General features: G+C 44.1%; 1 protein-coding gene across 1 annotated transcript; it reads left to right on the forward strand.

Annotated features, from left to right (window-relative positions):
• The first annotated feature begins 2,537 nt into the window (after nt 1–2,537).
• Nucleotides 2,538–18,820, forward strand: MSL3 (MSL complex subunit 3). The gene is made up of 13 exons (XM_004758831.2): nt 2,538–2,695; nt 4,033–4,115; nt 4,508–4,603; nt 4,935–5,035; nt 5,844–5,929; nt 6,512–6,634; nt 7,415–7,575; nt 8,380–8,538; nt 10,242–10,504; nt 11,156–11,265; nt 15,019–15,118; nt 15,581–15,665; nt 18,013–18,820. The coding sequence occupies exons 1-13, from the start codon at nt 2,594–2,596 to the stop codon at nt 18,110–18,112; spliced, it is 1,569 nt and encodes a 522-aa protein (XP_004758888.1). The 5' UTR covers nt 2,538–2,593; the 3' UTR covers nt 18,113–18,820.
• The last annotated feature ends 2,173 nt before the right edge of the window (nt 18,821–20,993 follow it).

Genomic DNA, 20,993 nt, shown 5'->3' on the forward strand with positions numbered 1-20,993 from the left:
CACTGCGGGGCCCCTGCTGAAACGTCTCTTCTTCAAGGCCAAGAGTAATACCTGTGTTCTAGCTTGTGTGTCTAGCGTCCGAAACACTGGAGGCTCAATAAAAATCTGTAGAACAGGGTGCCTGGCTGGCCTAGTGGGTAGAGCAGGTGACTCCTGATCTCAGGGTTGTGAGTTCAAGCCCCCATGTTGGGCATGGAGATTACATACACACACACACACATACACACACACACACACACACACACACACACATATATATATAATTTATTTATATAAAAAATATATATATAAATATATGTGTGTGTATATATATATATATATATATACACACACACATATTTTTTTTCAGTGAATGAATGAATGAGGTCAAGGAGAAATGACCAAGGAATGCCTAATATTAATGGCAAACATGTACCCACCACTTATTATGTGCCAGGCACTACACAAACACATGTAGACTGAGTAGATTTATTCCTAAAACAACCTGAGGAGGTTGGAGCCACTATTATCTTTAAATGTGAGGAAACTGCATCACAGAGAGACTAATCTCCTTGTCCAAGGTCACAAACGAGAAGTGACAAGTGTGGCACTGGATCACAAAGCCCTCTATGTTCTCTACCTTTGCACATAAGAGGGAAAAGGATGCTTGGCCCACATTAAAGATGGAGGCCTCTCTAGTGGTTCCCAATCCAGAGGAGGCCAGCAAGGGGTGCTGTCACTGAAGGCTTTTGCATTCTTGGACTGTTTAGGGGCAACAGAGGAAAAGATGTGGCTCAAGCACATAAGAAGGGGTGGAAATGGAGAGAAACAAAAGCAAGCATCTAAAAGTCTTGCCCTGCGAGGTTAGAGTCTGGAAAGGAAATCTCCATTCTCCAACAAGAAAAATAAAATTGCTAATATTCTGATGTGGTTTAGCCATGACAGGCAACTCCTTGTGCCTTAGAGCTCCCCCTGCTATTTATGGGGAACATCACCATCAACAGCTCATTCCTGATAAGCCACAACCTGTAGAAGGATCACAGCTCCAGTTCCGGTTTCACCACTGTATTATTATTAAAAACACAGCTCACTATCCGTCCATCTTCCCCCAACCTGTCCCTCTCAGGGCCCTTATTTTGCCCAGTGGATCTATTGCTCGCCCAACTCATTATGCCAGAAAATCTGGACGTCTCTCAAGATTTCTCCTTCCCTTTCCCCTGTCAAGTCCAACTGGTCACTGAGTTTTGGGCATTCTATTTCATAAATCTGTTATCTGTTCACTCATTCACTAAACATTTATTGTGTGCCAGGACTATGCCGTCTGCTGGATGAGATTCCCCACAGCTCTGCCCTCCCAACTTCAAGGAACGGAGAATCTAATGAGGAGCACTTTGGAAACGAACAGCCCATTCTACTGCAGCACACCGTAAATGTAAGCAACAGGTAGGTAGAGGCTGGGAGGGAATACTGGAGGGCTATGTGATTGGGGGGGGGGGGAGCCCGAGGGGTTTTCTCCTGGCAATGTCCAAGGTGAACTGTGAAGGATGTATAGCAAGAAACCCAGTGAAAGGGAGCGCAAGCGCAAATTTCTGGCTGCAAGAATAGAGCACGACTTCAGAGCCGCCAAGGTGGTCTCTAGGCCCATCTTAATCCAGTCACTACACTACCCAAACGCTTTTCATACCTCAAAACAAAGCCCAAAATTCGGCACCTTCTTTCCTGTCTCTGGAGGTTTGGCCTTGGTCTCCCAGCACTTGTCACTTGTTCATCAAGATCTCCTGAGCACCTCGTTGGTGCAGGTACCTCCTGGTACCAGCTTCCCAGTTCTTTCCCCCTTGGGGGAATTTTCAACATACTGCAGCAGACCTAGACCGAGCAACTCCTGAGTGCGGGGTTTGAAAACCATGCCAACACTTAAGATGTTAATGACTTGGTTAAGGACCTCACAGCCTCACTCCCAATGCTCACCCGCCGTCACTGGATGGCTCCAGACCTGTCACCTGCTTGTCCCGGCCCAGGTATGCGCCAGGGCTTTCTTCACTCCCCCACCACCCTTCGCCCACCTAGACCCGACTTGAGCCGGACGTCCTCCTCGCGGAGCCACCCTGGGCAGCGCGCCGCTCTGCTAAGGTGGCCCACGCGGCGCGGCCGGTGGTTGCTGGAAGGTGGCCGCCGGCTGGCCTCCCCGCCGCCACTGCCCACCCCCAGACAGACCCTCTCCTGGGTGCCTCCCAGCCCGGGCCGGAGAGCGCGCGCCCGGCCCGATGACCCCGCGGGCCCAGCCCGCGCCGGCCACCTTTCCCACGATCGCGGGAGGGGGCCGTCCTGCCGGAAGACCGCCACGGGCGTCATTCCCTGCCGGTCTTTGCGGAGCCCAGCAGGACTCGCGGACACGCGCCCCGGCGGGAGCGCGCCCGCCCCGAGACTCCCAGGTCTGGCCACCGCGCGGGGCGGGCCGAGGCGGGACCGAGGGCGGAGCGGCCGCAGCCTCCGCCATTCCCCGCTCCCTCCCCCCACCCCCGCTGCTGCGCGCCACCTCCCCGCCCCCACCCCCCCTCCCCCACCGCGCGCGCTCCGCCCGCCCCGGAGCCTCGCCCTCCGCCACGATGAGCAAATGAGCGCGAGCGAGGGCATGAAATTTAAATTCCACTCAGGGGAGAAAGTGCTGTGCTTCGAGCCTGACCCCACCAAGGCGCGAGTGCTGTACGATGCCAAGGTGCCGCCGCGGAGGGACAGGGAGGAGGCGCGGGCCGGGGACCCCGGGACGGGTGGCGGATGCGGATGCGGGTGCGGACGGCGGCGCGGAGCAGGGGAAGTGGCGGGGCCCGGCGCTCCATGCCGGCGGCTCCTCGGCTTGCGAGGCGCCGTGCGTGCAGCAGGGGGCGCTCTCGGGGCGCGGCGCTGGGGAGTCGGGGCCCAGATGCTTCCGCTTCCGCCCGGCGCTGGGCTGCGCACGCGCCATCGGAAACCTCGCGCGTGCAGTGTCGCGAGGCTGGGGCGGCGACGGCGGTTTGCGTACCCGACGCCAGCGAGGGCTACCGTCGCGAGGTCGCTTGCTGGCGGCCTTCAGCTTCTTGTTAAATCTTTCACCATTCTGCGCGGCCCATCGTTGCCTGGGCTGCCGTGCGACGCCCTGACTGACCGAGCCAGGTCTTAAACCGTAGCGCCATAGCACTGGCCGTCGATTCACGACGTCATTGCTCTGGAGCACCAATCGTGTCTGGGCCCGTCCCTCCCGTAGGCCGCGACTCCCCACCCGAGGGCAGTGTTGACCCGGTGCTTTCGTCCCTCGGGGTCTTGCAGCATTTAGGTTTTCGGTCCCCGAGTCGCGCCCTGTGCCTGTCCATCTAAGTTTCGGGGACGCGGGGGAGGGACGGGGGCACTGAGCCACAACCGCAGCTCCTGGGGCCTGGATGACGAGTGGGAGTGGGCACCGCAGTTCGGGTTTGGGGGCTGGCTTCGGGCCCCAGGTGCTTCGGGGCGACTCTGGCCTTAAGGGGACTTCCCGAGGCCTCTAGCTTTTGCGAGTTGTGTTTTCGGGCTCCGCCCCCGAAGCCTCCGGCTGCTTGCTATCCCACCTCGCGTCCCGCCTTGAGCCTCCGTAGGGGTCACACGCCTCATTATTTGTCCCAGTTGTTCCCTCTAGGGACACCTCGGAGGGATGGCATAATTTGCCAAACGTCCAGACCCTGGACGCGGCTAAGCTGGGGATACTACAACTCCCAGAGATCTTAGGGCCTCAGCGCTCTTGTCTGGCCTGGACTGTCTCGTTAGTGACAAATGGGTCGGCCAATGGGTTTCAAGAAGCTGAACCCAGTCTCAATATCTGAGACCAATCGCGGGCTGGTTGGAGGGATGTTTCCTATTTTGAGGCATCCACTCAGGGGAAAAAAATGGAATTGAAAGGAAAAATGTTTCAACCCAGCTTTCAGTCTAAAAAAGGAGAGAACGCTTTCTTTTCTTTTAAAAAGAGATCTGTGATCTAGTTTTCCTGATCTAGCTTCCAATATTCTCTATGTTCTGTCATTTGCGGACAATATTTCCTGGTTTCAGATTGTCGATGTTATTGTTGGGAAAGACGAAAAAGGCAGAAAGATCCCAGAATATCTGATCCATTTTAATGGTTGGAACAGAAGGTGAGTGTACTTGTTCAACGGGATTGAAAATTGATCATCTTTGCAGCACAAGAACATTGCAAACTTATTTAAGTTTTAGAAACACTTGTAGAAAAGCTTCACTTCCTGTTTCTGCTTTATCAAACCTTGCGTATTTTGAAGAAGGATTACTTTTAAGTCAATTATATTTGGATTCTCTGTGGATAATTCTAGAAACCCTAGATCTTTCTGTCTGCATGAGTTTCTTTTTCAGTTTATTTGCATCTTTGTTGTGATTTTTAAATGTTTAAATAGTTTTCTAAAACATAAGTACTTCCGGGACACTTCTGCTTCTGTGAGATGCTTGTAGCATTTGTTTCGTATCAACCTAAAATACTGAATTTTACATGCTTTTCCTTTTTTTGTTTGATTAGCTGGGATAGATGGGCAGCTGAAGATCATGTCCTTCGTGACACCGATGAAAATCGGAGATTACAGCGTAAATTGGCAAGAAAAGCTGTAGCTCGCCTGTAAGAACACAAAAATTGTGACATAATTGTTATTCAGCGTGTTTTCCTTTGTGTTTAGAACCTTTAAAATATTAAAGTAAAAATATGGCAAACATGGCTTATTAATAACTTTATATATTTAAAGTGTGTTCATGAAGAATTGCTCTTGTATTCTAAATTCTGTGTTTTCACAGAGGTTAATGTGTAATCTTCTGAAATGGAGATTAACATTTATGTTCTGGGATTTAATGATTTTTAGGTTCTTAAGAATTGTTGTTATATTTTGTTTGTACTTCAATACCCGTATCAGTCAGCATCAAACTTTATTTCGGTTGTGTTTATTTTCTTTCAGGAGAAGCACAGGAAGAAAGAAGAAGCGCTGCAGGTTGCCCGGTGTTGACTCTGTCTTAAAAAGCCTCCCTGTTGAAGAAAAAGATGAAAATGATGAAAACTGTAAGTGGTTTGACTTCATTTTCTTTGGCTTAAAGAACTTTTACCTAGTCCTTTTATACCGCAGGATCGAGGGGTAGGAGTCATTGCAGTTACAGACAAGGAAACATATTAAGCTCACCACACATAACATGTGCCCCTTTTGTTCTTAACAATTAAAGCAGTGGTCAGTTAGTCCATAATACTTCATCAGTCTTGCTCATGACTGCTGCCTTTTCAGCGAGGGTCTTTATTTGTACTAACCCCTCATGTTTCCTTCTTGGCACTTCTGAGCCTTGTCCCCAGTTATGAATGCAACAGAGAACCATAGGATCCTGGGTGACTAAACACTTTCAGATCATTAACTTGGGTGGGTTTTGCCCTCATTGAAATTGGTGTTATAGTTCTCAAAATAAATTTCTATTCTGAAAGGTACAGTTTTTATGTTCGGCATTTAAAATATGTGCAGGACTACAGTTAATTATTGCCAATAGTAGGACACACGCTTCACCTTAAAGAAGTATAATTGTAGGGGCGCCTGGGTGGCTCAGTCGTTAAGCATCTGCTTTTGGCTCGGGTGGCTCAGTCGTTAAGCATCTGCTTTTGGCTCAGGTCATGATCCCAGAGTCCTGAGATCGAGCCCTGCATCGGGCTCCCTGCTAGGCAAGAAGCCTGCTTCTCCCTCTCCCACTCCCTCTGCCTGTGCTCCCTCTCTCACTGTGTCTCTCTCTGTCAAATAAATAAATAAAATATTTTTAAATAAAAGAATTATAATTGTAAAGGTTAGGGAAGTATATGGTGCCATTATGCCTGATAATTTTTGTTTTTCTAGCAATAAGCAGTTCCTCTGCTGACAGTAGTGAAGAAAAGGATGAAGAAATAAGTGAAGAAAGTGATATTGAAGAAAAGACAGAAGTGGTATAAAGTTTCTATTGTAAAAATGCTGGTTTTGGTATATATTTAGTGGTAAAAATATGTGATAAAATTCTTCAGTTGCAGATAATTTTGTAAAAGTGCATTGTTTTAACCAGATACTGTAAAGCTGTACTTGATCTTTAAGGGAAAATAACCTTTATTTATATTTATAGTCACTGTATGAACCTCTTGGTCGCTGTTTTTACCTGTAAGATGTTTTCACAAATCATAGTTAATTCTTTCTTTCCATTACGGCCATGAACTTCGTTTTTATAGTCGTGATTAGTTTTTAAATGTTGTGTATCAGAGTTTGGCATCTTCTGCCTGCCTTCAAAGTTAACATAAATCTCACTGGCAAACTTAAAAGGGGGAGAAAGAAAATTAGCATCGGCAACATGGTTAGTGCCCTAAAATACATTAACTTTTGGCCTTTAATGTACTTTTCTGTAGGACATGTGGCATTCTGGTATGAATGTCGGGGATTAATGGGGTTTGTTTCATAGTAGGCTCTCTGTGTTAGTCTTCCTTTGGAGATAGACTCTGTTATTGTGAAAACTAGTTAAAAATGAAATTGTGATATTGCAGAAGGAAGAACCAGAGCTGCACACAAAAAGGGAGATGGAAGAAAGAACAATAACTATAGAAATCCCTGAAGTTCTGAAAAAGAAGCTTGAGGATGATTGTTACTATATCAACAGGAGGAAACGGGTATGTAGGGGAGAATACATAAAACCTGGATTTGTAATAGAACTTTCATTCTGCCATATTTTACAGTTACAGACTCAAACAATTAAGAACCTTGTAAGAATGAAATTCATATTTTAAGTTTTATAGTGAGTTAGGTTTTAAAGTTCTCTGACCGTACTCTTCTGCTGCTGATTGAATTCCCAGCGTTGGCTGTCCATTAGAATCCTCTGGGGAGCTTTGTCAAACTCCTCACTCCTGGGCTTCATTAGGAGGTTAAGACATGGGGCACCTGGGTGGCTCAGTCGATTAAGCGTCCGATTCTTGGGTTTCAGCTCAGGTCTTGATCTCGGGGTCCTGAGGTCAAGACCCATAGTGGGTTTTGCACTCAGTGGGAGTCTGCTTGAGATGCTCTCATTCCTTCTCCGTGCGTTCTTTCCTGCCCGCTCCCACCTTACTCACGTGCACAGATGCACTCTCTCTCAAATATTTTAAGAAGAGGTTAAGACAGAATTGATCTGTCACGGAGGCAGACAGTGGACATAGTCTTCCCAGGTAGCTGCAATTGATCATTAAGATGTGAATCACGGGTCACATTTATTTTTAAAATTTATACTGTAGTCTTCATGCGGATATGATTAGTAGAAGCAATCATAGACCTTCAAAGCATATTTATTTAAAACATTCTCAAACAGAATTGGCTTTACTTTTGAGTTAAAAAATGTATATAGACAAGAGCACTGTTTCTTGGCACATGTGGTTTATACAATGAGATGCATCACATGTCTGTATTTTTATTAACAGTTAGTGAAACTTCCATGCCAGACCAACATCATAACTATTTTGGAATCCTACGTGAAACATTTTGCTATCAATGCAGCCTTTTCAGCCAATGAGAGGCCTCGTCACCATCATGCTATGCCACATGCCAATATGAACGTGCATTACATCCCAGCAGAAAAGAAGTGAGTAGTGAGGCAGGGGGTGATGGATGTCTCAGCGGCTCGCTCTTTGTGTGTTAGGGAAGTGACTTCCATTTCGAACAGGTGACACTCTCTTTCTGTAACTTGGAATTCATTTAATATATCATCCGATCAACCTAATAATTCATTAAGTAAGAAATTTCTCACCAAAATATTGTTCCTTTTACGAAATGTTCTGTAACTATTTAGATATCTGGTCTGGATATACTGAGTATGTACTGCCTCAACACCAAGGCCAGTTTTTTTCTGTGATATGATATAGGGAGATAACTCTTTGTCCTTGAGAAGCACCAGAATAGGCAAATAAAATTTTATCAAAGCTTGTTTACAAATAGGTTTTTATTTAGCCAGGATAATCGTTTTCATCGCCTGCCTTGTGCATGTTGCCCAGCTGGATTAGAGGCAGACAGGCAAGTGGTTTGATTGGAAATAAGTATTAGGAATGGTTCATTAGGTCTGCCCGCTTCCGCTCCCAGTAACTGGGGTCCAGTAGTCTGTGTTCTGCAACACAGGCTGCTTGGACTCCTTGTGTGGTACTGAATGTATACATTTGTGTTCAGTGCAGTAAGTTAAAATGACTGATGTACTTTTTTCACTTTATATTATAGATCAAGATTTTCATTTAATTTTTTGGTGGCAAAAAAATTACAAACTCACTGTATTTTTTAAATGTGTAGGTGAAATATATGGTGTTTAAGTTTAAAACTCTGCCTGATTAAAAACATGCAACTTCATTATGACCTTTTGGAAAGTATTTACCGCATCTCTAATCTCTTACTCTCCTAGCGTTGACCTTTGTAAGGAGATGGTGGATGGAGTAAGAATAACATTTGATTACACGCTGCCACTGCTTTTACTCTATCCGTATGAACAAGTTCAGTATAAAAAGGTGACTTCATCCAAGTTTTTCCTTCCGATTAAGGAAAGTGCCACAAACACAAACAGGTAAGTTAGATAGTCTGAAGTTTGACTGTTAGATGTCAGCAACCGAGTTGACTCTTTCTTTGAAGATTTCCACCTAATGCTATGGGGCCAACAGATTTGGAGGAGGAGATTGAAAAGTAGAGTTTTTCCCTGGGTAAGCTAAGTCATCATTCACTTTCAGATGGCTCTAAAAGATTGAACCAAGTGAAGGTTCCAGTGCGAGAACTTGGTTTGATTTTGAGCAGCTGACCCGTCTTTCCAAAGACTAATGGGGTGAAGAGGGCGCAGACTGAGAAAGGCGGAAGTGGGTTTGAATTTAGCTCCTTCACTTACTGAGTGTGTGGCTTGAGGACATGCCTTCTGAGGCTCTTTCTTTTGCCTCTGTGCGATGGAAAGAACGGCTGCCTCCTTGGGTAGTTATTGAATGAGAAAGGTCAGAAAGGGCTGGCCACCTTTTGCCTTCAACTAAAGGTTAGTTCCTTTCCTGCTCTGCTGCATCACTGCTCTCTTCCCTCAGTCACCAAGCATGCCCAAATCTCTACTGTTTGGTTGGGGGAAGGGGTGGAAATCCCCAGCCTGAAGTCTGTACCCTCACCTGTATAAGCTGCTTCCCTGTCTTCCTCTGCCTCTCTTGGTGAGAATGGCGTGTTCTCATGACTTCCACTTCTTCTCTTCCTGCCTACTTTGCACTCTGCTGTTGTCTACCAACTGCCCCTGCTAACTCTGCTCCCCAAGGGAGGGTACTAACAACTTCCCACTTGTCACACGCCATGCTCTGCTCTGGCCACCTTTCCCCACCACCCCCTTGTCCCTTCCCTTCATGCCTCCTTGCTCCTGGTTCTCTGTTTGCCTCATGATCATCTCTCAGCCTGCCTGCCTGCCTCTCCCATTGCTTTCACCCTACGCGAGAGGCGTGTGCCACTCGCTGGGGACCTGTGTTGATGTCCCCATGCCCTACTCCAGATCTCAAGGTTGCCAGTGTCCAGGGTGGACTGTGTGTTCCACAAAGCTTGGCAGATGCTTGTGGCTTTTCCGTTCTAGTCTTGTGAGTAGTTACACTGTGGTGAGATAACATGGTATTCTTACTCTCTCTGTTAAAAAAAAAAAAAAAAGAAAGCTTTTACTGAAGTATAGTTGACACAATGTTATTTTACTTTCGGATGTAAGACACAGTGATTGCACAGACCTCTATGTTACCCATACATGGAGCTACCGCAGTAATCCTGATCTCTTGACTGGGGTTTCTCAACCTCAGCCCTGTTGCCATTTTGAGTGAGATCATTCTTTGTGGTGGGGCGTCCTGTGCGCTGTAGGTTGTTGGGCAGCAGTCCTGGCCTCTACCCACTAGATGCCAGGAGTGTTTTGCCAGTTGTGACAAGCGAAGTAGCACTGTCTCCAGATAGCGCTTTTGTCCCGGGCAGGGCACAGTGACTCCCCATTGAGAACCATCGCTAAAAGACAAATACAAAAGGGGTATTACAGCCTTTAATGCCAGCATGCCTTGCAGAGTTATCAAGTCAAGAGGATTTAAATGATCGAGTACGTATGGTTACTCTTTAAGAAAACTCTTGTTTTGCCACATTTGAAAGTAAAAGTTTTAAGTCTCCTAGAGTGGAGTCCAGAGTGTTTTCTGCTCTGCCTGAAGGAGGACATTTAAGAACGTCCGGTTTTGCAGAGATTCTGGGGCCCAGGTGTCTGTGATGCTCTCTCCTCTCCTTCCGTAGGAACCAAGAGGAGCTCTCTCCGAGCCCACCGTTGTTGAATCCATCCACACCGCAGTCCACGGAGAGCCAGCCCGCCACAGGGGAGCCAGCCACACCCAAAAGGCGCAAAGCCGAACCGGAAGCCTTGCAGTCCCTGAGGCGGTCCACGCGGCACTCTGCCAACTGCGACAGGCTGTCTGAGAGCAGCGCCTCGCCTCAGCCCAAGCGCCGGCAGCAGGACACACCCTCCAGCATGCCAAAGCTGTTCCTGCACCTGGAGAAGAGTAGGTCCACTTTCAGGTGTGGGCAAGCCTTTCACTTTGGGCTTGGCGGGTGCCCAGTGGACAGGGGAGCCTGGGAGGAGGAGGAGGCTGGGTGCGCGGCCACGCCCAGATTCACCCACTCAGCTGTGGGAAATCCACTCGGGAGTCTGGCTCCGACCAAGACTCACGAGGCATTTTCCCTGTGGCCTGGAGAGAGGAGCCCCACACCTTCGGCTCCGCAGTTGGATGCTTGGCCCTGCCGGTTTAGCTGTCTCGTGGGTCTTGTAGCGGTAGCTCCGCGTTCCCTCCTCCCGGCCCTAATCTATCTTGCTAGGCAATCCCTAGTTACTTCCTATCTCTATGGATTTGCCTCTCCTAGGCATCAATTCCTGTGAGTGGAATGACACAGTAAGTGACCTGTCTGTGGCTTCTCTCAGTTAGCATAATGTTTTCAAAGTTCAGCGTGCTGTAGCATATGTCAATACTTGTTTCCTGTTTTTCCCCCCAAGAATCCAGGTACTGTCTTTGATGATGGGAAAGTCTTACTGTTAAAGATTAATAACTTCTTTACTGTTTTAACTGCCAGATGACTGTTAAAACAGTAGCAAAGTTATTACTCTTCAGTTGCTGTATGATTTACAAGCGAATAATTAACATTTTTTCCTTCTGAAGAGACACCTGTGCATAGCAGATCATCCTCACCGGTTCCTCTGACCCCCAGCAAGGAAGGGAGTGCCGTGTTTGCTGGTTTTGAAGGCAGAAGAACTAATGAAATAAACGAGGTAAAGCATTACTGTTGCTGGTCATCCGTAGTGAGTCCTCCTTAAAGGACCTTAAAGGACCTTAAGCCTCCTTGGGGCTTAAATCTTGTGGGCGGAAATCAGGTTTCCTTAGAAACGCTGTGTTGCTCTTGCTGTGGATAGCAACACAATGCTTCATTTGATGACGTTTTATACTGGTTTGGGTTTCCAAAATGAGAAAATCCTAGGATTCCAGCCCTGTGCTTATGGTCGTCTTTTAAGTAAGCACAAGTATTGAAATATATGAGTATTTTCATCTTATGGAACAGACGTTGGCACACTTGTTCTGGAGAGATCCAGAGAGTAAATATTTTAGGCTTTGTGGACCACACAGTCTCCTTCAAGACTCCCCAATTCCGAAAGCACTCTGTAAACAAATGGGCATGCTGTGGTCCAATAAGACTTGATTTATGGACACTGAAATTTGAGTATCATGATTTTCGTGTTATGGAATACGGTTCTTCTCTTGAGTTTTTCCAACTATTTAAAAATATAAAATTCTTTGTTAATAGTTGCACCAGTACCCATCCCTTTGAGGGTGGGTAGCATTAACATAGGGGAAACCACAATCACTGGAACCATGAGACACATGTGTGCAGTTATCTGGCTACTCAGCGGGCTGGCCTACCTCACTCATGTGTTAGCATTGTGTGAGCCACTTGACCTAAATCGCCTCACATTCTCTAGAACAACCTTGCCATCAGGTTTCCATTTTACAAGTGGGGAAACTTTTCATATAAAAATTCAGTTTTAGGGGTGCTTGGGTGGCTCAGTGGTTAAGCATCTGCTTTGGCTTAGGTCATGATCCCAGGGTCCTGGAATCGAGCCCCGCATCGGGCTCCCTGCTCAGCAGGGAGCCTGCTTCCCTTCCTCTGTCTCTGCCTGCCTCTCTGCCTACTTTTGATCTCTCTCTGTCAAATAAATAAATAAAATCTTTAAAAATAAATAAATAAAATCTTTTAAAAAATCTTAAAAATTCTGTTTTTAAGGCTAGTTAACTCATGTGTAGGTAGTGAATGTACCGGGGGGTTTAAGAAATGTCTTGGTCTACTGGGATACTCTGTGAATCTCACCTAGGAGGTAGGATTTCCCTGTTTCTGTGCATAGGGGAGATGGCTTTACTAGGGAGAGAGAACAGTTAAAGATGAGGGTTGGCAAACTTTTTCTGTAAAGAGTCAGATTGCAAATATTTTCAGGGTTGTATACTGTATAGTGTCTTTGGAGATTATCCAACTCTGCTGTAGTGTGAGAGCTTCTCATAAGTGAATGAGTGTGGCTCTCTGCCCCCCAAAATGTATTCATGCACACTAGTAATTGACTTTCACGTGATTTTCACGCCATGAAATATTTATTCATGTGATTTTATTAACCACTTAAAAATACAAGTCATTTTTTATTTTTAGCACAAGGAAGTTAGGCTGGATTTGGCAGAAGTCCTTAACTGGTTGACCCCCGATAGTAAAGCTGGAAAACTTAATTTGTTTTACAGTGACACTGAGGGAAAGTTAGGAAATTCCTATTATAGCAGTCCCTAACGTCCTTTTTTTCAGACAAGGCCCTGCAGGTGTTATTAAGGGGAGCTCTTTTCTTTTAAGAGGCTCATGAATATTCAGGCAAGGCCATTTCCACTCTGGTTGGCAGCGAGAGCCCGCCATCTAGTGGTTACAAGGACAGCTGCAAGCTCCAGTAGAGCAGGCGGTCTAGTGAGACAGGCTCCCAGCAGTGACTCATGACATCTTAGGAAACTGCCACTTTCCTGAGCGCCTCTGTCTCCGTGTGTTTTAGTAAAAGCTCTGCATCCAGATCACCTGAGACTGTCACTGACCTAGTGCGTTGGGGTAGAGTCTGGATGTACACATTTACGATTCACAGGTGGTTGTCTGTATACCCCAGGTGAGAATCGCTCTGCTAGAAACCCGTTTTTTCCCCATGAAATTTATCTTTGGTAAATAGAAGGTGATATACTGTATCGAAATGCAGAGCGGAATGAGTGAGGTAGGCCGGCCTGCTGAGTAGCCAGATAACTGCACACATGTGTCTCATGGTTCCAGTGATTGCGGTTTCCCCTACGTTAACTTCAAGTATTGCTGTCAAAACAGTTGCCAAGCTTCCGTTGTGTGCACCACAGGCTGAGGTGCTGGGCATGGAATAAAGATGCTGAAACCAAATCCCTCCCTTCAGTGGTCTACACCCCAGATGGGTGGGGCGGGTGAGGCCAGGGCTGAAGCCCAGACTTGCAGCGTGGAGCCATCCAGAACCATGGTGAGACTCACTTCTACAGTTTCATTGTGTACACTTGTACTCAATTTAGTACATCAGCCTTTCTGGGGTGGTTTTGGCATCCTTCTGCGTTGTCTTACAGAGGATTTCTTTGGCCCTACTCTATTTCCAGATTAAACTTGACAGATCCCAAAAGGCAAAGCAGCAACTCGGTAAAATAGTCCTATAATGTGCTGAAATATCTCTGTGGAGACTCAGAGAGCTTCTAAATATAGCTCTTGACTTTAACAAAAGCCCAAAGTCCACCCACAGCTCTGAAATTTTAGAAAAAAGGAAAAGAAATTGGTTACCAGGATTGAAGTCTGCTTTCACTTGATCCAGTGGTTCGGATTAGTTTCCAAAGGGAATCAAATATATCAGGAAATTAGGGAATCTTAAAACAATGGTAATAATACTCAAAACATGTTTGGGTTAGTTTTTGCATATGGCATGATTTCCAATAAAGGAAAAGGGACAAAAATGACCAAAACAGTTACAGCTAATTTATAGGTCATAGCTATGGAGAATTGGGAAATCAAATATTTCCTTAATCTTATTTTAGGTCTCCTCTCCCCCTACACACACGCTTTATTTTTTTTTTTTAAGATTTTATTAATTTGACAGAGAGAGACAGTGAGTAGGAGAGGGAGAAGCAGGCTTCCCGCAGAGCAAGGGGCCCAATGCTGGGCTCAATCCCAGGACCCTGGGATCATGACCTGAGCTGAAGGCAGATGCTTAACGACTGAGCCACCCAGGCACCCCACATTTTATTTTTATAAGCTTTCTATTATTTTGACATAGAGCTGTATATTTTGTATATTTTCCTCTATGTGCAATTTATTGTTTAACTTCTTAAGGTGATGAGCAGTATCTCCATGTTGCCAAGGAAGGTGGATCCTCATGTGATATAAGAGGCAAGAATGTTTTGAAAAAGTTGTAGGGAACTATTAGATATATGCTGATATATAATCAATATGGAAGATGCATACCTTATCCTCCCAAACTTCCTAAATCATAATCATCAGCAGTAAGAAATGGACATTTAACTTTTTGATATATACTTCCTGGTAGGTCTTCTGTGTATTTACATAATAATTATGTACATTATATTGTGTATTTTTTCTAAGTGTCATATTGAATTTCATTATTTTGTAGTTTGATCCTTTTCAACATAATGCATTATACTCCTATATGCTGAGATCATGTCCTAAAAAGGCTTCATGGGAAAGTTAGAGGAGTGGCATTCAGAATTCCACAGTGGTTTGTCATTACTGTTCACTGCCATTTTCTGGGTCCAGCTGTGAAGCAACTCCTAAGTTGGTAGGAGCCCACGAAGCTTGGGAGTGAGAATTTGACCCTCAGTTCGAGATGAGAACCTCAAAGCAAGTGTATTTCCGCTTGGATTCTAAATTTTGAGATCTCTTGGTGACAGTGTTAAGTATGCATTGAACAATTTGTCACTGTATTTTTTCTCAGGTCCTCTCCTGGAAACTTGTACCTGACAGCTACCCCCCAGGTGACCAGCCCCCTCCACCGTCTTACATTTACGGGGCACAACACTTGCTACGATTGTTTGGTAAGAAATCCTACTTTCTTCTTCCTCCCCCGCCCCCCACTCCCTTCCACTTTGGGGGTTTTTTAATCTTTTTTTTTTTAGTAATCTCTACACCCAGTGTGAGGCTCAAATTTATAACCCTGAGGTCAGAAGTCACGCTTTTCCAGCTGAGCCAGCCAGGCACCCCTCCACTTTGGTTTTAACACCCTTGTTAGTTTATGTACCTCTCGTGGTAACTTTGAGGGTCTAAGAAAAATCATTGAAAATAATTTTTTTAAAAAGGCACTGACTCAATCTTAAATTTCATAAAAATTGTATTTGTGCCATGTGTACCACTGTACTGTGTTCAGTGAGAGTTTTGGTTTTGTTTGATAATGTAGACGTTAATTTCAGTTTGAATAAGGTAAGCAAGGACCCTCAGTGTGTATGCTCATTTCCAGAGTCTGCCAGTTGTATATGGTTTTGGTTTTATTTTTAATGCAGTGAAACTTCCAGAAATCCTTGGAAAGATGTCCTTTTCTGAGAAGAATCTGAAGGCTTTACTGAAGCACTTTGATCTCTTTCTTAGGTATTTTAAATTTGTTTGTAAACACTTATCTGCCTTATATATGACTTTTCTGAACTTCTCCATAATAGATGTGGAAGCTAGCTTTGTGGTATTTTAAACAGTAGCAGTAGTAGCTAAGAATGATTGATTCCAACTGTAATCATGACATCAGGGTTTTTTTGGCTATTTCCTTCTTCTGTAATTTATTGTATAAAGGGAAAATTTTTGTGTCACTAGAAGAATGCATTTGGGTAACTGAATAGAAAATTAATTTTTTGTAGTAGAAGTGATTGAGATTGATAATTTAGTTTTACATTTTTCATTTAGAAGTACCTTAAGTATTAGGCTTTTCTTTGTTGCATTTACATAAACTAACCTAAATATTAGCATTTACAGGTTGGATTTTTGTGTTTAGAGTTAAGATAAATGACCGATACATGCTGACAGTTTGTAAACTTAAAGAAAGGTACTGTTCTCTGCATCTGACAGAGCCAGTCATTGTATTTGAGGATCATTTGCTCTGAGGCTCTGCCCCCACTCCTCGTACCATGCTGTGGGCCCCAGACTCACTTGTGCCTGTGGCCCAGCTCTCTCCCATTCAGATGTCTACTGACCAGTTCCTCTGCTTCATGTTCAAGGCTACTCATCACACCGCCTTACCCAGCTCATGTATCTACCTGATCTTGTTTCTTCCTTCTCTCTAAGGGGGTGCCTTCTCTTTGTAGTCAGGCTCCAACCTGCAAGAGCTAAACAAGTAGGATTTATTGGTGTGGAAAGTATTCCAGCAAGAGAAATAGGTTTTTGGAGTTTTTAAAGGGTATTTGGAGTTTTAAAGGGTATTTTTATGTAGACATTTTGAGTAGAGTGTCTGTGAGTGAAATTAGAGTTTATTACACATTATTAGAAACAATTATGAAAAATATACTCTTCCCTTCCAGCCTTCCCCTCAAACACCCAATTCTGTTTGGCATAAAGATTGTGTAGGCCAAAATCAAATAGTGCCAATAAAACATGAAGAATAGCTGCATGTTAGCATAGGAAAGCCTGCTGATTTTGTCATGCCCAAAACAAAATAGAAATTAATGTTTTAAGAATTAATGTAGAAAGATTTACAAATATTCTAATTGGTTTTGAAAACGTATCCAGTAGATACGGTAGACTCGGTATGACTGCTCGGTAGACTCAATGATCACCTTAAAAATGGCACAATCCAGAGAAGAGTTAGCTATCTCATGAATTTTGACTCGGTTTTTACTAAAGAAGATACTAGGTTTATCCTTACTTTTTTAGAAATTTGGAAAGGTGGAATGAGGCTGGAGAAGCAAGCATGAAATTAATTAGCCTTCGGTTAATATGGCCCATGTAAAGATGTTTAAGCCCCTTGTGGTGAAATCTTTGACACTTGAGACACAAAATAGCGTCTGCGGAATGTGAACTTTTGAATAACTGGCCTCATTGTAACGTCCATGGCCAGACACTAAGTCAGCCTTGTTTATGAAGTTTGCTACTATACGCTGAAACTGTAACACCTTTGGGTGGCAAATTAGGACCCAGATACCCTTTACTATTTATACTGCTCAATTTCGGTTTGGCTTAGCCTGTAGGAAGTATTGGAAATTTCTTAAGTGACATTTGTTGAGTTTATAGTGCTTTTTTTTTTAAAAGATTTTATTTACTTGAGAGAGTGAGCACGGGCAGGGGGAAGGGCAGGAGAAGGAGGTTCCCCGCTGAGCAGGGAGCCGCTGCAGAACTGCATCCCAGGACCCTGGGATCATGACCTGAGCTGAAGGCAGAGGCTTAACTCACTGAGCCACTCAGGCGCCCTGAGGTTATAGTTTTTTATAGCTTATTTTTATTTTTTTTAAAGACTTATTTGACAGAGAGAAAGTGTACACAAGCAGGGGTATGGCAGGCAGAGGGAGAGGGAGAAGCAGGCTTTCCACCCTAGCAGGGAGCCCGATGTAGGAGCCGGGGATCATGACCTGAGCCAAAGACAGACACTTAACGACTGAGCCACCCAGGCGTCCCAGTGTAGTTTGTTTTCATAACAGGAAAATGCAGTAGTCGTCAGAGCCCCATTTTTCCCCCAATGTTTGTATAATGAAGCCTGCCACCTAGTGGAGTTTCGGTTCTATTTCTCTTTGTACACTTGACAGTGAAAGGATCCTAATGAAATGGTAATTGATAGAGGAGCCAGATATATGCAATGAAAGTGATGAGTACATAGAAATCAAGATTTCATTCATTTTCTTCCTTCGGAATACCAAAAATATCTGAAATGTTAGGATGGTTGCAAGTTAAAATTTTGCTTGCTGGTATTCAGTCCTCACTGTTAAAGATCATCAGGGCCATTTTCTTCTTTTCCCAGGTTTTTGGCAGAATACCATGATGACTTCTTTCCAGAGTCTGCCTATGTTGCTGCCTGTGAGGCACACTATAGCACCAAGAACCCCAGGGCAATTTATTAAAGTTTTGATGGTTCTAGAAGAACAGCTTCTCTGCCTAGCTTTGTGCTCCTGGATCCCAATGAAGATCTAGGGAGAAGGTGGACCTTCTTTACAGAGCTGACATGACACCCACCCCTAGGGGCTCTGGCAGAGGTGGGCCCATTTGTTTGAGTTGCTTACATACTATAGTTATTTCTGTTAAGGTTTACTTCCTAGGTGCCTGACCAGCCTCCAGCATGAGACCCTTGCCACCGCTCATGTCATCTGTGACAGCAGAAAAAGAACAGCTGTGGTCACTGTGAAGCATTAATGAAATTATGTATAAGTCAGGCTGTTTCAGTAGCTGTTGGAGTTAATTCGTCAGCGATGACCACATTTTTTAGTTATTTGTTAGCGTTAAGCGAAATTGTTTTCCAAACTGTTTTCATTCTTGTGATGAGGCTCAAAAACTCTGTCCAACAAATTTTAGTTTTGCTTGGAAATCACAAAGTAGTACCAAAATATTTTAGAGGGAATTAATACTGATGGCAAAAGAAAATTTGCAGTCACACATTTGCTTGTTACAGCTCCTTTTCTCCAAAATCTTATTTTTGGTAATCTAAATAAAGTGTTGCCTCTCTTGTTTGAGATTTTACAGCTATACTTTGTTGTGTAATGTTATGGTTCCCTTTCTGTAAAACCTTATTTTTGGTGATCTAAATAAAGTGTTGCCCATCTTGTTGCAAAGAACCAGTTTTCACTCTGGCCTTGTCCTCTTTCTTTGTTGCAAAGGAACAGTGAGGTAATCTCTTGACTCATAACTTTTTGTTTTATTTTGTTATACTTTTGTGCCTTTTTTGCTAGGGCCTTTTGTTTTCTATCCCTCTTTGATTTTGCCCCACTTGGTGGCTTGACCATAAGGTGGCTACTGGGAGTCAGTGCAGTTTTTTGCTGTCTTGCTGCTGCTCTCTGAGGTGGTCTGGGGCCAACACATTATCCTTGTACACCATTACCAGCTGATGGTCTCTGCAGTCACCCTTTTTTTTTTTCTTCCAAGATTTTATTTATTTATTTGACAGAGACAGCGAGAGAGGGAACGGAAGCAGGGGGAGTGAGAGAGGGAGAAGCAGGCCTCCCGCTAAGCAGGGAGCCCGATGCGGGGCTGATCCCAGGACCCCAGGTTCATGACCCGAGCCAAAGGCAGCTGCCCAACGACTGAGCCACTGAGGTACCCCTGCAGTCACCCTTCTAATCCTCGTTTTAATCTCTCCTGTACCCCCTCTCTGCTTCGATGATTAAAAGGCAAACGTTAACATGATGAATATGATACTTAACTGCAAGGTATAGGAGTTTAGGGAAATAACAGTTTAAAAATTGACAAGAGGAGGAAAATATAATTTTTAGGAAAATGACCTAGATTTTTAAGAAAGTTGTAACTCAGTTAAAGGGATCCCAGTACCACACAAGCCTTGACTAGAGCGCCCGCCTTTTTTTGTAGCTCAGTTCAGTTGACCTTAACTTCCAAAGACTATTGGTCATGAATGACAAAGGCCACAGGGGATTTTTTTAAATCTAAAATGGTTCAGTGGTTCCATCAAAGAGACTTCTGCATATATTGACCAGTGAGATTGAGAGCCTGTAAATCAGAGTAGACATCATCTTAGCGTGGTTAGTAGCTAAGTAACTCAGGTTTTTGGTGTCTCATCAGGTATAGCACTGAGTTCGTACTATGTTTCATCTCCATTTGGTTCATGCAGTGCCTCTTTAATTAAATCTGGTGCACCGGCAGTGTGCTCTGAATTGCTGAAAAAATTTAATCAGTAATTATTCATGGCCTGGAAAAGAAAAGAAGAAAAAAAAATTCCCTTATGAGAATCTCCTTGTTTAAAGTCTCCAGTGAAATGGATACCGACTATCTCTGGGAATGTTTATACAGTTGCATACCTTAAGTTTACAATTCATTCATTTTCTCCTTTTTAGCAGCTGTTTATCATTTAATCATGATCTTGTGTATCTCTCCAGGTCTCTACATACAGATTTTCATTCCCTTCCTTTAAATCTAAATGTATCTTAAAAGATAATATATTCTTGTCACTTAAGATCCAAAAGACACAAAAGAGCACACAGTGAAAGCCCCTTTGCTTCCGCTGTCTCTACCCCAGGTATACTGTGTAGACCCCGCCAGTGTTTCTTTTTCCCCAGGAGTTCTTCTAGAGACAACCACAATTCATTCATTTCCTTTTTTTTTTAAGATTTTATTTATTTATTTGACAGTGAGAGAAGGAACACAAGCTGGGGGAGTGGGAGAGGGAGAGGCAGGCTTTCCACAGAGCAGGGAGCCCAACGTGGGGCTCGATCCCAGGACCCTGGGATTGTGGCCTGAGCCAAAGGCAGACACTTTAACAATGAGCCACCCAGGCACCCCTTCATTCATTTTCTAATAATGAAAAGTTTTCTTCCTAAGGCATTTCCTAATCATAACTTCCTATAAGCTAATTATTTACAGCTTAGGTTGATTAAGAGACCTTCAAGTGTCCCTTTATTATATATCATTAATAAATTTTCAAATAATAAATCAGTTAAAAATATGATTTAAATGTCTAGGCCATTCTCCTAAAAATTATACGCTATCTTCCTCTTGTCAGTTTTTTTTTAAAAACTTATTTATTTGACAGAGATCACAAGTAGACAAAGAGAGAGGTAGAAGCAGGCTCCCTGCTGAGGACCCTGGGATCATGACCTGAGCTGAAGGCAGAGGCTTTAACCCACTGAGCCACCCAGGTGCCCCACTCTTCTCAATTTTTAAATTGTTACTTTTCCAAAGTGCCAAACCTTGCAGTTAAGTATATTTATCATGTTAATGTTTCCCATTTAAAGGTATATTGAAAATAATATCTCAATAATTTGTATAGTAGGTCCTTGT

This window comes from Mustela putorius, unplaced genomic scaffold, assembly GCF_011764305.1.
Source record: "Mustela putorius furo isolate JIRA1106 unplaced genomic scaffold, ASM1176430v1.1 tig00003836_pilon_pilon_pilon, whole genome shotgun sequence".
Lineage (NCBI taxonomy): Eukaryota > Metazoa > Chordata > Mammalia > Carnivora > Mustelidae > Mustela > Mustela putorius.

What these genes read in the sequence shown, in the direction of transcription:
- MSL3 (XM_004758831.2), top strand. Translation starts at nt 2,594, where the DNA reads ATGAGCGCGAGCGAGGGCATGAAATTTAAATTCCACTCAGGGGAGAAA. An exon ending in TACATCCCAGCAGAAAAGAA is followed by an intron (nt 7,576 to 8,379) that starts GTGAGTAGTGAG and finishes TTACTCTCCTAG; the next exon opens with CGTTGACCTTTGTAAGGAGA. An exon ending in AGTGCCACAAACACAAACAG is followed by an intron (nt 8,539 to 10,241) that starts GTAAGTTAGATA and finishes CTCCTTCCGTAG; the next exon opens with GAACCAAGAGGAGCTCTCTC.